This window comes from Oncorhynchus tshawytscha, linkage group LG06 (assembly GCF_018296145.1).
Source record: "Oncorhynchus tshawytscha isolate Ot180627B linkage group LG06, Otsh_v2.0, whole genome shotgun sequence".
NCBI lineage: Eukaryota > Metazoa > Chordata > Actinopteri > Salmoniformes > Salmonidae > Oncorhynchus > Oncorhynchus tshawytscha.
This window is the reverse complement of record NC_056434.1, coordinates 32,152,157-32,168,034: the sequence shown is the minus strand read 5'-3', so window position 1 is coordinate 32,168,034 and position 15,878 is coordinate 32,152,157. Positions and strand designations below refer to the sequence as shown.

Genomic DNA, 15,878 nt, shown 5'->3' with positions numbered 1-15,878 from the left:
AAGAATGCAGTGTTGGTACAATAATGCTAATCAATGCTCATTACCTTTAACCCTCATGTCGTTTCCAATCACTGCCTTAAATCATTCTGCCTCATCCAATCAGAGAGAAGGTCAGTAGTGGACAGGGGCATCATGAGGCTGTGGGCGGTTCTGTGATCCATCTTTATTAGGCCTCTTAATGTAATCTCCATTGATTTATATTTAATTGTTTTTCGATCTTGAGAAAATACTCACTATCACTTATGTCTCCCTCCATTCATGCCTGGTCATGTATACCTCTAACCCATGTGTCATCCATCCCCCATTCATGCCTGGTCATGTATACCTCTAACCCATGTGTCATCCATCCCCCATTCATGCCTGGTCATGTATACCTCTAACCCATGTGTCATCCATCCCCCATTCATGCCTGGTCATGTATACCTCTAACCCATGTGTCATCCATCCCCCATTCATGCCTGGTCATGTATACCTCTAACCCATGTGTCATCCATCCCCCATTCATGCCTGGTCATGTATACCTCTAACCCATGTGTCATCCATCCCCCATTCATGCCTGGTCATGTATACCTCTAACCCATGTGTCATCCATCCCCCATTCATGCCTGGTCATGTATACCTCTAACCCATGTGTCATCCATCCCCCATTCATGCCTGGTCATGTATACCTCTAACCCATGTGTCATCCATCCCCCATTCATGCCTGGTCATGTATACCTCTAACCCATGTGTCATCCATCCCCCATTCATGCCTGGTCATGTATACCTCTAACCCATGTGTCATCCATCCCCCATTCATGCCTGGTCATGTATACCTCTAACCCATGTGTCATCCATCCCCCATTCATGCCTGGTCATGTATACCTCTAACCCATGTGTCATCCATCCCCCATTCATGCCTGGTCATGTATACCTCTAACCCATGTGTCATCCATCCCCCATTCATGCCTGGTCATGTATACCTCTAACCCATGTGTCATCCATCCCCCATTCATGAGACACATGTCTTTCTGTATGTTCAAAACAACCACAAAAGCAAGCTGCTGATGGATCCTAAAACTTTTCTGGCACACTGACCCTGAAAGGTAGCTGCAGTAGTGTAGTTTTACACTTCTGTCTACCCTGGTTCTATTTTCCTCCATAGATTCCCAGGGGGTGCTTTCCTCCATAGATTCCTCCATAGATTCTCTGGCCCTGAGGGTTCTGGCTTTGAAATGAGAGAGGGACGGGGACGTTAGGTGGGGTTGGGATTGGAAAGAGAGTGTGAAAGGTTTGCAGCTGAGTTTGGATTCTTAAGCCCTTCTCTCCCACTCTTATGGATGAAAGGGTACCACTCCTCTCCCCTTGGAGCGCTTTGGAAGGAGAGAATGTTTTTGACACCACCCTACCTCTCTCCCCCTTTTCCCCTCCACTCCTCCTTCCCTCTTCTGTTTTTCACTTGTTGATCAGAGTAACAGTTGTTGTTATGCCCGGTCCCAAACTGACCTCTAGACCCTACCCCTAGACACCTCTCAGAGATCTGAAAACACCGGGTGGATTATGCTGTGTATTTGTACATCAGTGGAGGCTGCTGATGTATCAAATGATGCTATTCCATTTACTCCATTCCAGCCATTATTATGAGCCATCCTCCACTCACCAGCCTCCACTGTTGTACATGACTCATATTCCCAGATAACCTGCCTGCAGAGTTGCATAGTAAAATGAACACAGACAAAAACACAGAAAATAATTAATCAAAGGTGGTCCAGCAGATCCATCCACTGTTTCTTCTCCACTGTCTTCTTCTCCCTACATCCCAGTCCTGCTCTGTGATCCCTCCTGGCCTCCATCTGGCCTTGCCTGACTGAGGCTGGCCCTGGGTCTGTTGTTAATTAGAGCCCATGATCTATTCTCAGACATAACTACATAGAATCATGACACGCACAAGCACACAGGCACACACACACACACACACACACACACACACACACACACACAAACAGTGTTGTCTATCTTCCATTGCTCAACAACAGGATATGAGACCTCTAAATATCTCCAGATATAGAAGGTCTCTCTGAGAGGGAGAGAACAAGACTCAATGAGCTCTTCATTTTGAAGCTGGGACAAACTGACTCACACATCAAGGGCCTATTCATAGACAGAGAGACAGAGAGAAAATAGGGAGCAAGAGGAGGGAGAGAGGACAGGGGGAGTGAGCGAGGGAGAGAAGGGGGGAGGAAGAAAATGGAGGGAAAGAAAAGCAGAGCTCTCTGCTCCTACAGAGTCGAGGTTACCCCTGTCCCCTGTCTCAGGATGTTTCTCTATGAGAATGATCTGGAACAGTGATGCTTCAGTGAGAGCATGTGTGCCTGTGAGTGCTCACGTGTGCGTGTTTGCGCGTGTGTGTGTTACTGGGTACCAGGTAGGGTTGCAAAGGGAGGGTACATTACTGGAAACTTTCTAAGTTGACCAGTAAACTGCCTGTATTCTGAAATTTTTCTGGTAACCTTTTTAGATAATTCAGAACACCAAAGGTGTCTGTAATTATCTCTGGCCCTCTGTGTGGCCTTATCACATGTAAAATATATGAAATAATAAAAACTGAAAGTATAGACTGACAAAGCTGTAAAACATTATCCTAAATTTAAACCATCATCTTTGTGAATACCATTTTTGTTTAATATGAGGTTTTTTACACTTTTATTTCATGTGCTATGTCAATATTCATTTGTTGTCAATGTTTTTGCATACAATTGGTTGCAGTCAATAGTTGAGAGTTGTAGATATGCTTTTTTCTCTTGAAACATATGGTCTACGATTACAAAATCATGGACAATATGGACACAGATATAACAAAAATCAATATTATACAGTTTATTAATACAAAATAAAAATGTTATTCAATGTTATTCAAGTATATGTTACCAAAATTACCATAGATTGCCATAGATTTTCTGTTAATTACCTAAATCAACCAAGACTCTGGTAACTTTGGTAAATTAGTGTTAACTTTGCAACTATAGTACCAGGCCTTGCCAACTTTGTGAATAACCTTCAGTATCAATCTGCCTGTCCATTCCTTCTGGTCCTCACAGGGTCTGCCAAACCTCCTAGTCTCTCTGTTCTGTCGCTATGATTTCGAAAGTATTTTCTGTTGCAATGGTAATGGTCATCTGGCACTCTGCTGAGGACTATTCCATGACCTTACCCAGGATTCCACAGGACACTGTACACACACAACATCCTGGGAACACACACACAACACATATTTACACCCGTCCGTCCTAAAGTACAGTTAGTGAGAGCTGACCTTCTGTAGACCGGCTGTGGAAAAAGTGGAACACTTACACATCTGGAATGTCAAACATTCCAGAGCCCATGTCCAATGTTCCCTCAACATTGTTTGGGCAATGAGCAAATTTCAGGTCTGCTGAGTGCAAACTTGAAAGAAAAATGATCTTGCATAGTTTGTTTTGTTTCGGTATGTTGCATTGAAAGTAGCTAATGTTGCATTGATTTCATCACAATTGCCACAGTAAAGGGAAATGTTGATTGTGTTAACAGGGAAAACTCTAGAAAGTCGAGTGAAGTTCAATCCCGTGCTTCTCTCCGTAGGCTGATAGTTCTTCTGTGCTCTGCGTGGCGGCAGTCACTCGGGACTACTGCTGGCTGGTGCAGTGTGCAGCTTAGAGGGAACATTGGCCATGTCTAAACTTGACACTTACATGCGACTTCTGCTATCAGAACACAAAGATCACATTGAAAAGACGCATTGTGTGCGGACCGTCATTAGCAATCTAGCGTGTGAAGAACATGTTTGCTGGCTTCATAAATGCTAGCCAGCTATCTAATATTGCTCCCCCCCAAAGAAAAAGTGAATTCCATGATCAGAAGTCCATGATCAGAATACAAAAACTGCATTATCTGTCAAGTCTAGACACGGACGGAGAAAAGTAGATTTCTCAAGACCATCTGACACAGGGCTGGTTCCCTGCTACACAGAGCACAGAAGGTCTATCAAATTGATGACCCCTGAAAATCACCGTTTAGGATGTTTGGGGTTTTTAGGTTAACACCCCACCATCTGTGGTATGTGAGAGAGAGAGAGCTATAGAAAGGCATAAACACACTAGCATGCTCTCTATCTAAGCTCAGATGAGTGCAGTGTTCTTACAGTAGGGAGAATTGTGAAACAAAAATCCTGCTTTTACCAGCATTCAGAGTTGATGTATGTTGTGATAGTAATTTCTTTCAACTTCTATTGACAATCATTATCAAATGAATGGTATTAGTTTCATACAGCAGATATTCAGCTCCACATACACACATGCACGATACACATACACCAGAGGAGGCTGCTGAGGGGAGGACGGCTCATAATAATGTCCGGAAAGGAGCAAATGGAATGGTATAAACATGTGTTCAATGTATTTGATACCATTCTACTAATTCCGCTCCAGCCAGTACCACGAGCCCATCCTCCCCAATTATGTTGCCACCAACCCCATTTGACATACACACACGGCTGCTGCATTCTTATAAAACCACAACTCAGCAGTAAGCATTGACCCTCGTGTCGATATCATCCTCCCCAACCACACACTATGAATCAGTCCAGTCCACTCAATAGGCCCCTTCAGTTTGGTGGTATTGAACTCATTCACTCTACTGTATTGATCAAGGCCAACTGCTGGATTGCTGAGGAAGAGGGAATACATCCAATCTATCTATTGTATTTGAATGGGCCTGTAGGGGAAAGGCATGTTTGGAATTTATAAGTTGTTTGAAACCACAAATAACCAGACACAAAGCATCATGGGAGATACCCATGAGGAGATTGTCGAGGTACAGTGGCTTGCAAAAGTATTCAAGTTTTCCTATTTTGTTGCATTACAACCTGTAATTTAAATATATTTTTATTTGGATTTCATGTGATGGACATACACAAAATAGACCAAATTGGTGAGGTGAAATGAAAAAAAAAACTTGTGGTGCATATGTTTTCACCCGCTTTGCTATGAAGTCCCTAAATAGGATCTGGTGCAACCAATTACCTTAAGAAGTCACATAAATAGTTAGAATGCACACAGGTGGACTTTATTTAAGTGTCACATGATCTCAGTATATATACACCTGTTCCGAAAGGCCCCAGAGTCTGCAACACCACTAAGCAAGGGGCACCGCCTAGCAAGTGGCACCATGAAGACCAAGGAGCTCTCCAAACAGGTCAGGGACAAAGTTGTGGCGAAGTACAGATCAGGATTGGGTTATAACAAATATCAGAAACTTTGAACATCCCACTGAGCACCATTACATCCATTATACGCCCACCAAAACTCAGGGACCAGGCGAGGAGGGCATTAATAAGAGGCAACAAAGACACCAAAGATATCCCTGAAGGAGCTGCAAAACTCCACAGTGGAGATTGGAGAATCTGTCCATAGGACCACTTTAAACCGTACACGCCACAGAGCTGGGCTTTGTGGAAGAGGGGCCAGAAAAAAGCCATTGCTTAAAGAAAAAAATAAGCAAACACATTTGGTGTTCGCCAAAAGGCATGTGGGAGACTTTCCAAACATATGGAAGAAGGTACTCTGGTCAGATTAGACTAAAATTTAGCTTTTTGGCCATGAAGGAAAACGCTATGTCTGGCACAAACCCAACACCTCTCATCACCCCGAGAACTCTATCCCCACAGTGAAGCATGGTGGTGGCAGAATCATGCTGTGTGGATGTTTTTCATCGGCAGTGACTGGGAAACTGGTCAGAATTGAAGGAATGATGGATGGCGCTAAATACAGGGAAATTCTTGAGGGAATCCTGTTTCAGTCTTCCAGAGATTTGAGACTGGGACGGAGGTTCACCTTCCTGCAGGACCATGACCCTAAGCATACTGCTAAAGCAACACTTGAGTGGTTTAAGGGGAAACATTTAAATGTCTTGGAATGGCCTAGTCAAATCCAAGACCTCTATCCAATAGAGAATCGGTGGTATGACTTAAAGATTGCTGTACACCAGCAGAACCCATCCAACTTGAAGGAGCTGGAGCAGTTTTGCCTTGACGAATGGGAAAGAAATCCCAGTGGCTAGATGTGCCAAGCTTATAGAGACATACCCAAAGAGACTTGTAGCTGTAATTGCTGCAAAAGGTGGCTCTACAAAGTATTGACTTTGGGGGGTGGATAGTTATGCACGCTCAAGTTTTCAATTTTTTTGTGTTATTTATTGGGGGGGTTTTCCCAATAAAAAAAATATTTGCATCTTCAAAGTGGTAGGCATGTTGTGTAAATCAAATGATACAAAAAAAAATGCCAAGGGGGGTGAATACTTTCTTGAGCCACTGTATGATATGTGTTAGATGTAACACATGTTGGTGTTTTAGATGGAAAATACATGTTAAATGTTGCTGTTATCATGAAAGGTAGATTGCTAGGTAGAGATAAAGTTAAGTCTCAGGGGAGGGCGCATGGTGTTCTTTCATTCTCAGAGGTCACATCAGGCCACACGATGTCCTTGGGATTCTGGTTCCTGGTTAAAAAATGGAGAATCTGGCCTGACTCCCAGAGCTGAGAGAAAACACTCCCATCCTCCATCTGGAGATGGGACGTCAGCGAATCTGCTGGCTGCTGTGTGTGTGTGTGTGTGTGTGTGTGTGTGTGTGTGTGTGTGTGTGTGTGTGTGTGTGTGTGTGTGTGTGTGTGTGTGTGTGTGTGTGTGTGTGTGTGTGTGTGTGTGTGTGTGTGTGTGTGTGCGTGCAATGGAGTTGGGTAAGATGAGAAGCGAACTGACCAGTGGAGGTGTGGAGAATGTAAGCACATCCCTCTATCCTCCACAGAGAGAACAGTCACCTTTCCCTGTCCCTGTCACTCATCTACTGGGTCTCCCTTTCCTTCCTTCTCTCAGTCTGTTTGTCAGCCTGGAGCCTGGAATGCTCTGGAACTGAGTGTCACTTTAAAAACAACTAACAGACCAAAAAGAAAAAGGGAGAGAGCGAGAATGGGAGAGAGCGAGCAAGGAACAGGCAGTGGGAATGTTTGTGTTTGTCGCAACCAGACTTTGGCTCTCAGGGTTTCTTCAGTTACAGGACAGGAGAGAGGAGAGAGGGATAGAGCCATTGGGGATTTCTCTAGCTGCGTGGGATATTGACACAGGATTGCGGTGACCTCTCTTTTTACGGAGTGATCAGAATGTTGGATCCTTAGAGAGAAGAGCGAGGAAACAAGGCATTTTAGTCTGACCTGTGGATACCTACCTGTCATCTGGTGTACCTGTTTTCTTGTAGATAGCTACTTGTGTGTTTCTATGATGGAAGCAGTACTGCTGGGTCTGGAGGATGTGCTGTTCACACGTCAGGGTCTGCTATGGACATTCACCTCCTCAGCTCTCAGACATCTCCGCGCACTACACCTCACACACGCACACAGGTGTGTCCCCAGGCCACTGTACCAGGTAGGATACACCTCACACACACACACACACACACAGACACAAATAAGCTTCAGACTATAGGTAGGTCAGTGTGCCGTAACCTGATGCTGTCACTAATGAAGGGGTTAGGACAGCGGGGGCTCTAGGCAGAGTAGAGGAATAAAGGGGCTAACAGCTGGTGTGTAACTAACTAGGTGCATGCTCAAGGCGACGGGGCTGTACAGTAGGTTTAATATGAAGTATGAGACAAAATCAGGTGTTGTGGACAAGCTTCTGGTGTGATGGGGATAGTGGGTTGTTTTTGTAGAGTGATCTAGGTGCTCCAATCCACTCATATAATAGTAACATGGACTGGAATACAGCCACTGTCATACCTTCATATCACGTAACCAATGGCTCATATTTGCGGATGTTGTGTATTTCAGAGTGTGTGTATGGAGTGTGTGTGGTGTGTTAGTAGGCCATTGACTCCTCTCTATAAAAAATGAGTGTTCTGGCCCAGTTCTACCTAATGCAGAGACAAAAGCCTCTTTAGTAGTTGTTGTTTCTCTTTCAGGACACACACACACCGATTTTTATAAACTCCAAATACTCAGTATTCACAATGTCAGCAGGAAGAAGCAAGTGTTTTTGGTTACCGTTGGGTTGCTAGGGCTGTTTTTAAAGGCCCTGTAACTGAGGGCTGAGTGTTCTTGGGAGTGTGAAAGTGGGTGTTTCTTCATACACACACACATTTTCATGGGTATGAAAGATGGTGTTTGGTCACAGACTGGGGAACTCTATGTTCAGATTTACAACCAGGTCACCTTTTCACTCTGTGTGTGTGTGTGTGTGTGTGTGTGTGTGTGTGTGTGTGTGTGTGTGTGTGTGTGTGTGTGTGTGTGTGTGTGTGTGTGTGTGTGTGTGTGTGTGTGTGTGTGTGTGTGTGTGTGTGTGTGTGTGTGTGTGTGTGTGTGTGTGTGTGTGTGTGTGTGTGTGTGTGTGTGAGAGAGAGAGACCAGCTCTGACACGGCAGAATTGATGATCAGTATTCGCTCCACCATGTCTGAATCTGCACAGAGAGCAATTAGTATTCCTTACTCATCCCACCTGCCCTGTGTGCAGTCCACACTGTCAGGCCCCACCAGACGAACCCAGAGAGGGATCACAGAGGTACTAGGGCTGCAGTCATAGCAACAAGCAGGAGAGGGACTGACACACACATAATCAAATTCACAAACCAAGTATTCAGAGCATCATACAGAAACACACACACACACTCTCACACACTTCCCCTCTTTCTTGCTCACTGCCTTGGCTCCCCTTTAAAGAACTGTGTTATTAGGGAGGACATCTTACCATCTTACAGAGGTCAAGTTGAAAAGTTTGCCCTCATGAAGGGTCAACACAATGACAGGAAAACCCTAAACCTCCCCTCATATCGTGCATTTCCCCTGAATACACTTCTTACTCAGGAAACACCCTAACGCCCCTCCAAATAGACATAATCAACCCGACTACCCTTTGTAACTTTCTCTACAGCAAAACAAGCCTTCCCTGGGATTATAAAATAGTTTGATGTGCTGTGGAGTGTTGTAATGGCTGTTCTGAGGGCAAGGTCAGTAGTAATGCGTGATCCAGACTTCCAGAAATGTCAGACTGACTACACTACCATTCGGCTCATACTGTAGTAGCTCTCTCACCAACAAGGAGGGAGGGAGAGGGGGGGGGAGGGAGGGAGGGAGAGAGAGAGAGAGAGAGAGAGAGAGAGAGAGAGAGAGAGAGAGAGAGAGAGAGAGAAAAAAACACTGTATTGCTTATTGGGAAACACAAACACAAAGCAAAATGCAGTGCTTTCTGGCCCTCAATCGACAGTACACTGTGGCTAAATATTTGACCATGGTTACTGATCAAAACCTTAGAAAAACCTTGACAAAGTACAGGCTCAGTGAGCACAGCCTCGCCATTGAGAAGGGTAGACACAGGAAAACCTGGCTCCCTGTAGAGGAAAGGCTGTGCACCCACTGCACAACAGCAGAACCTGAGACGGAGCTGCATTTCCTGACAAAATGTAAAAAATTATAAAACAATTAGAGAGTATTTCAAAGACCTCTCTGATGAGAGTAGGCTACTAGTCCTGTTGGGGGAGGATGCAGAGAGTTGTGGGTTGGCAGCGTGCTACATTGCTGCCTGCCATAAGTTGAGGGACAGTGTCTGACAGACCTATCAACCTGCACATGTACTCTACTGTATGCTTATTGTTATTGTTGAATGTATGGTTTTTTTGACAATTGGTTATTGTTGTTACTGTTGTCCCGTTGACAATTTTGATTCTCATTTTTATTTTATATTGTAAATATCCAAAATAAGCTTTGGCAATATGTACATTGTTACGTCATGCCAATAAAGCAAATTGAATTGAGAGAGAGAGAGAGAGAAAACTAGTCTGGATATGATTTTCACACTGTACCTACCCCTGCACTTCTATTCTCCATCACTCCTCCTCTCTTCACTGTAGCCACAGGTATTTCCTGAGTAGATCCCCAGCCCCCTGCACTTCTATTCTCCATCACTCCTCCTCTCTTCACTGTATCCACAGGTATTTCCTGAGTAGATCCCCAGCCCCCTGCACTTCTATTCTCCATCACTCCTCCTCTCTTCACTGTAGCCACAGGTATTTCCTGAGTAGATCCCCAGCACCCTGCCTCTGTCCCTGTCCACTCCTCCTCTCTTCACTGTAGCCACAGGTATTTCCTGAGTAGATCCCCAGCCCCCTGCACTTCTATTCTCCATCACTCCTCCTCTCTTCACTGTAGCCACAGGTATTTCCTGAGTAGATCCCCAGCCCCCTGCACTCTATTCTCCATCACTCCTCCTCTCTTCACTGTAGCCACAGGTATTTCCTGAGTAGATCCCCAGCCCCTGCACTTCTATTCTCCATCACTCCTCCTCTCTTCACTGTAGCCACAGGTATTTCCTGAGTAGATCCCCAGCCCCCTGCCTCTGTCCCTGTCCACTCCTCCTCTCTTCACTGTAGCCACAGGTATTTCCTGAGTAGATCCCCAGCACCCTGCCTCTGTCCCTGTCCACTCCTCCTCTCTTCACTGTAGCCACAGGTATTTCCTGAGTAGATCCCCAGCACCCTGCCTCTGTCCCTGTCCACTCCTCCTCTCTTCACTGTAGCCACAGGTATTTCCTGAGTAGATCCCCAGCCCCCTGTCCCTGTCCCTGTCCACTCCTCCTCTCTTCACTGTAGCCACAGGTATTTCCTGAGAAGATCCCCAGCCCCCTGTCCCTGTCCCTGTCCCTGTCCACTCCTCCTCTCTTCACTGTAGCCACAGGTATTTCCTGAGAAGATCCCCAGCCCCCTGCCTCCCTGTCCCTGTCCCTCCTCCTCTCTTCACTGTAGCCACAGGTATTTCCTGAGAAGATCCCCAGCCCCCTGCCTCTGTCCCTGTCCACTCCTCCTCTCTTCACTGTAGCCACAGGTATTTCCTGAGTAGATCCCCAGCCCCCTGCCTCTGTCCCTGTCCACTCCTCCTCTCTTCACTGTATCCACAGGTATTTCCTGAGAAGATCCCCAGCCCCCTGCCTCTGTCCCTGTCCACTCCTCCTCTCTTCACTGTATCCACAGGTATTTCCTGAGAAGATCCCCTGCACCCTGCCTCTGTCCCTGTCCACTCCCCCTCTCTTCACTGTAGCCACAGGTATTTCCTGAGAAGATCCCCAGCACCCTGCCTCTGTCCCTGTCCACTCCCCCTCTCTTCACTATAGCCACAGGTATTTCCTGAGTAGATCCCCAGCCCCCTGTCCCTGTCCACTTCTCAGTTCTGATCCTAGGTCTGCTCTCCTCTCTCTTGTTCTAGGGAAAACTCCTTCAGTGTCGTTCCTCCCCTATTATTCTCTCATTTTCACAGGTATGTGTGTATATTAACGCATGTGTGTGTGAAATGCTCACACTCACACAAATTCAATTGTATTTGTCACATGCACCAGTGTAGACTTTACTGTGAAATGCTTACTTACGAGTTCAAAAATAATTATACAAATAAAATAGTAATACATGGGGATAAAATAAAATACACAACAATGAATCTAATGCCTTCGCAGAGTATTCCGACCCCTTGACTGATTTCACATTTTGTTGTGTTATAGCCTGAATTCAAAGTGGATTAAATAGATGTGTTTTTCTCACCCATCTACACACAATACCCCATAATGACAAAGTAAAAGCATGTTTTTAGAAATGTTTGCTAATTTATTGGAAATTAAATACATAAATATTTCATTTACATAAGTACATAAGTAGACCCCAGAGTCAATACATGTTAGAATCACATTACAGCTGTGAGTCTTTCTGGGTAAGTCTCTAAGAGCCTTGCACATCTGGATTTTACAATATTTGCACATTATTCTTTAAAGATTTCTGTCAAGTTGGTTGTTGATCATTGTTAAACAGCCATTTTCAAGTCTTGCCATAGATTTTAAAGCCTATTTAAGTCAAAACTGTAATTAGGCCGTCTTAGTAAGAAACTCTATTGTATATTTGGCCTTGTGTTTTAAGTTATTGTCCTACTGAAAGTTGAATGTGTCTCCCAGTGTCTGGTGGAAAGCAGACTGAACCAGGTTTTCCTCTAGGACTTTGCATGTACTTAGTTCTAGTCAGTCTATTTTTATCCTTAAAAACATCCTAGTCCTTGCCAATGACAAGCATACCCATAACACAATGCAGCCACAACAATGCTTGAAAATATGTAGTGGTACTCAGTGATGTGTTGTGTTGGATTTGCCCCTAACATATTGCTTTGTATTTAGGACATAATGTCATTTTTTTTGCCACATTATTTTGCAGTTTTACTTGAATTCCTTATTGCAAACAGGGTGGTTTGGAATATTTTTATTCTGTACAGGCTTCCTTCTTTTCCCTCTGTCATTTCGTTTACTATTGTGGAGTAACAGCAATGTTTTTGATCCATCCTCAGTTTTCTCCTATCACAGCCATTAAACTCTGTAACAGTGGTGAAATGCCTGAGAGGTGTCCTTCCTCTCTGGAAACTGAAGGACGCCTGTATCGTTGTAGTGGGTGTATTGATACACCATCCAAAGTGTAATTAATAACTTCACCATGCTCAAAGGGATATTCATTGTCTGCTTTGTTTATTTATCTTTTTTTATCTACCAATAGGTGCCCTTCTTTGCGAGGCATTGGAAAACCTCCCTGGTTGTTGTGGTTGAATCTGTGTTTGAAATGCACTGTTCGACTGGGGGAACTTACAGATAAGTGTATGTGTGGCCTACATACATGAGGAAGTCATTCAGAAATCATGTTAAACATGTTTTGCACACAAAGTGAGTCCATGCAACTGCTTATGTGACTTGTTAAGCAAATCTTTACTCCTGAACTTATTTAGGCTTGCCATAACAAAGGGGTTGAATACTTTCATTTTTAATTCATTTGTACAAATGTTTAAAAACATAATTCCACTTTGACATTATGGAGTATTGTGGGTAGGCCAGTGACACACAATCTCAATGTAAAGCATTTTAAATGCAGGCTGTTTACTACAACAACATGTGGAAAAAGTCAAGGGTGTGAATTCCTTCTGAAGTCACTGTACAGGGACATGCACACACCCTTGTGAAGAGGCACCCCATGTGTTCATGCATTCCTATATCAATCTGGGAATAATGTGAACTCAACAACATTCAGTCACACTTTCTCCCTGGGGAAGGCCTCTTTAAAGCTATTGGCTGGTTCAAGGTCCTGCTGTTGTGTTGTGCTAAGCCCTCAGCTCAACACCCATCCCTCTTTCTTAACTTCCTCCTCTTCCTTCTGTCCCTGTCTCCTAATCATCCGCCTCTCCTTATTGTGAAGGGCAGGATATCCTGAGGTAGGGATTCAAAAAGAGAGAAATGGCGATATAGCAGACCCAGGTGGCCATTTCTTCCTCTGCAACACTCCTGTTATCATTTAAATATTTATTTACCTAGCTCTCACTTTCATCCTCAGAGACTCACACAGTGTAGACTTGAGACTCTTTTGATCATAACACAATGTATTTTTTTCGGGGGGGGGATTTATTAGGGATCCCAATTAGCCAAGGCAGCAGCTATTCTTCCTTGGGTCCAACACATTAAGGTGCAGCACATTAAAAAAAAACAGTACAACCACAACATATCTACAACACAACATATCTACAACACAACATATCTACAACACAACATATCTACAACACAACATATCTACAACACAACATATCTACAACACAACACAACATATCTACAACACAACATATCTACAACACAACATATCTACAACACAACATATCTACAACACAACATATCTACAACACAACACAACACAACACAACACAACACAACACAACATATCTACAACACAACATATCTACAACACAACATATCTACAACACAACATATCTACAACCACAACATATCTACAACACAACATATCTACAACACAACATATCTACAACACAACATATCTACAACACAACATATCTACAACCACAACATATCTACACAACATATCTACAACACAACATATCTACAACACAACATATCTACAACACAACATATCTACAACACAACACAACATATCTACAACACAACATATCTACAACACAACACAACATATCTACAACACAACATATCTACAACACAACATATCTACAACACAACATATCTACAACACAACATATCTACAACACAACACAACATATCTACAACACAATATATCTACAACACAACATATCTACAACACAACATATCTACAACACAACATATCTACAACACAACATTTCTAATGCCACCATATAACAATATTACAATATACGTGTGTGTGCGTCTGCATGTGCCTGTGTGTGTCTGTTCACAGTCCGCGTTGTTCCATAAGGTGTAGATTTATCTGCTTTTAAATCTGATTTTACTGCTTACATAAGTTACTTGATGTGGAAGAGAGTAGTACTGTGCGTTCTGGACTTGGGGACTGTGAAGAGACCCTTGGTGGCATTGTAGGACTTGTTTCCTTCATAGCAATGTGAATAAGGCAGAGCAGCACTTTATTTCCCTCTGACTGTTTAGTCCTTCAGCTCTGATCCAGAGCGACATACAGCAGTGAATGCATATATTTTTGTACTCTTTTCGTACTATGGACAGACTTCTCCCCATCTTAGCTATCATTATATCAATATGTTTTGACCATGACAGTTTACAATCCAGAGTTATTCGAAGTTGTTTAGTCACCTCAGCTTGCTCAATTTCCACATTATTCTTTACAAGATTTAGTTTAGGGTTTGTCCCAAATACAATGCTTTTAGTTTTTGAAATATTTACGACGAGCTTATTTTTTGCCACCCATTCTGAAACTCTTTGTTAAGTGTTGCAGTTAATCCACTTGATGTGGTAGCTGATGTCATCAGCATACATAGACACACGGTGTGTGTGTGTGCGTGTGTGCGTGTGTGTGTCTGTGTGTGTGTGTGTCTGTATGTGTGTGTGTGTCTGTGTGTGTGTCTGTGTGTGTGTGCGTGCGTGTTGCTAAGCTGTAAACTGCTCATCAAATCATTCTGCCAGAGGAATTCTTGGATTTGTATTATCTAGTGATTGTCAGAAAACAATTATTTTGTCATAGTTGAAACACTTACACACACATACATACTACATAAGCACAGGCACTTGTGCATTCACACAAACACACACACACAGACACACACACACATTGCACTATACATTAGAATCTGCTGATCCACAACAAATCCCAACTCCCCCATCCCTCATTCCCTGTCCAACTGCAGGGGAAACTTCCAGCTCAGCTCTCCTCTGACATACAGTACACACGCGCCTCTGACTCTGTTCAATAGAATTCCGATCTCTATCCCGCTTTGGCTGCCAGCTCTGTTTTCAAGCCAACTCCGGTGTTTTATGGGAGAATTTTTTTTCCCAGAACCAAACCGTGAGAGATTCTGTTGTTTCTGCCGGGTGGAGGAGTGGAGAGAAGGAAGAGGTGGAGTATTGGAGAAAGGGATGGAGAGGAGGAGAGACAAGAGATTCCATTCCCTATCTGTTCATACATTTGTTTGGTTTTCTGTACTTTTTTCTAATAACTAGCTGGAGGCTTGTTTATGTTTTATATTCGGACACACACGTACACACACGCACGCGGACACACACAGACACACATGATAAACCTGGGAATGAGGCCGTGGTTAATGTTTTCCAGACATACTATGCAAATAAGCTGTGCTCCCGAGGGACACACTGTAAACGGTTTTAACTGACTCTCTGTTTTCACCGAGCACATGTGCTGTAAGCATGCATTGAGATAAACTGAGTGGCCAGTTAATGATGGGAAACATAGATATACATTTATCTTCTTGAAGTTCTAATCAGAGGAAAGAAAGTCCATTCATATCTCTATTATATCTACAGTGTACCAGCAGAGGACTCTGGATACGTTTTTGTGTAAATTC

At 43.6% G+C, this 15,878-nt stretch overlaps 1 protein-coding gene across 10 annotated transcripts in view; it reads left to right on the top strand.

The window, feature by feature from the left end:
• The window catches only part of LOC112253465 (FERM domain-containing protein 4A-like), a 219,174-nt gene that overhangs the window by 101,092 nt on the left and 102,204 nt on the right, over positions 1–15,878 (top strand). For 2 of the 10 annotated variants that reach the window (XM_042323189.1, XM_042323188.1), the window contains exon 1: positions 6,800–7,431. The exons of 3 other annotated variants lie outside the window; for them this stretch is intronic. In XM_042323189.1, the coding sequence (XP_042179123.1) occupies positions 7,285–7,431 (147 nt within the window). In that variant the 5' untranslated portion in view covers positions 6,800–7,284. Of the gene's footprint in view, positions 1–6,789; positions 7,432–15,878 lie in introns of those variants that run through there. 5 more of the 10 variants (XM_042323190.1, XM_042323194.1, XM_042323191.1 and 2 more) reach the window with 5 other exon arrangements.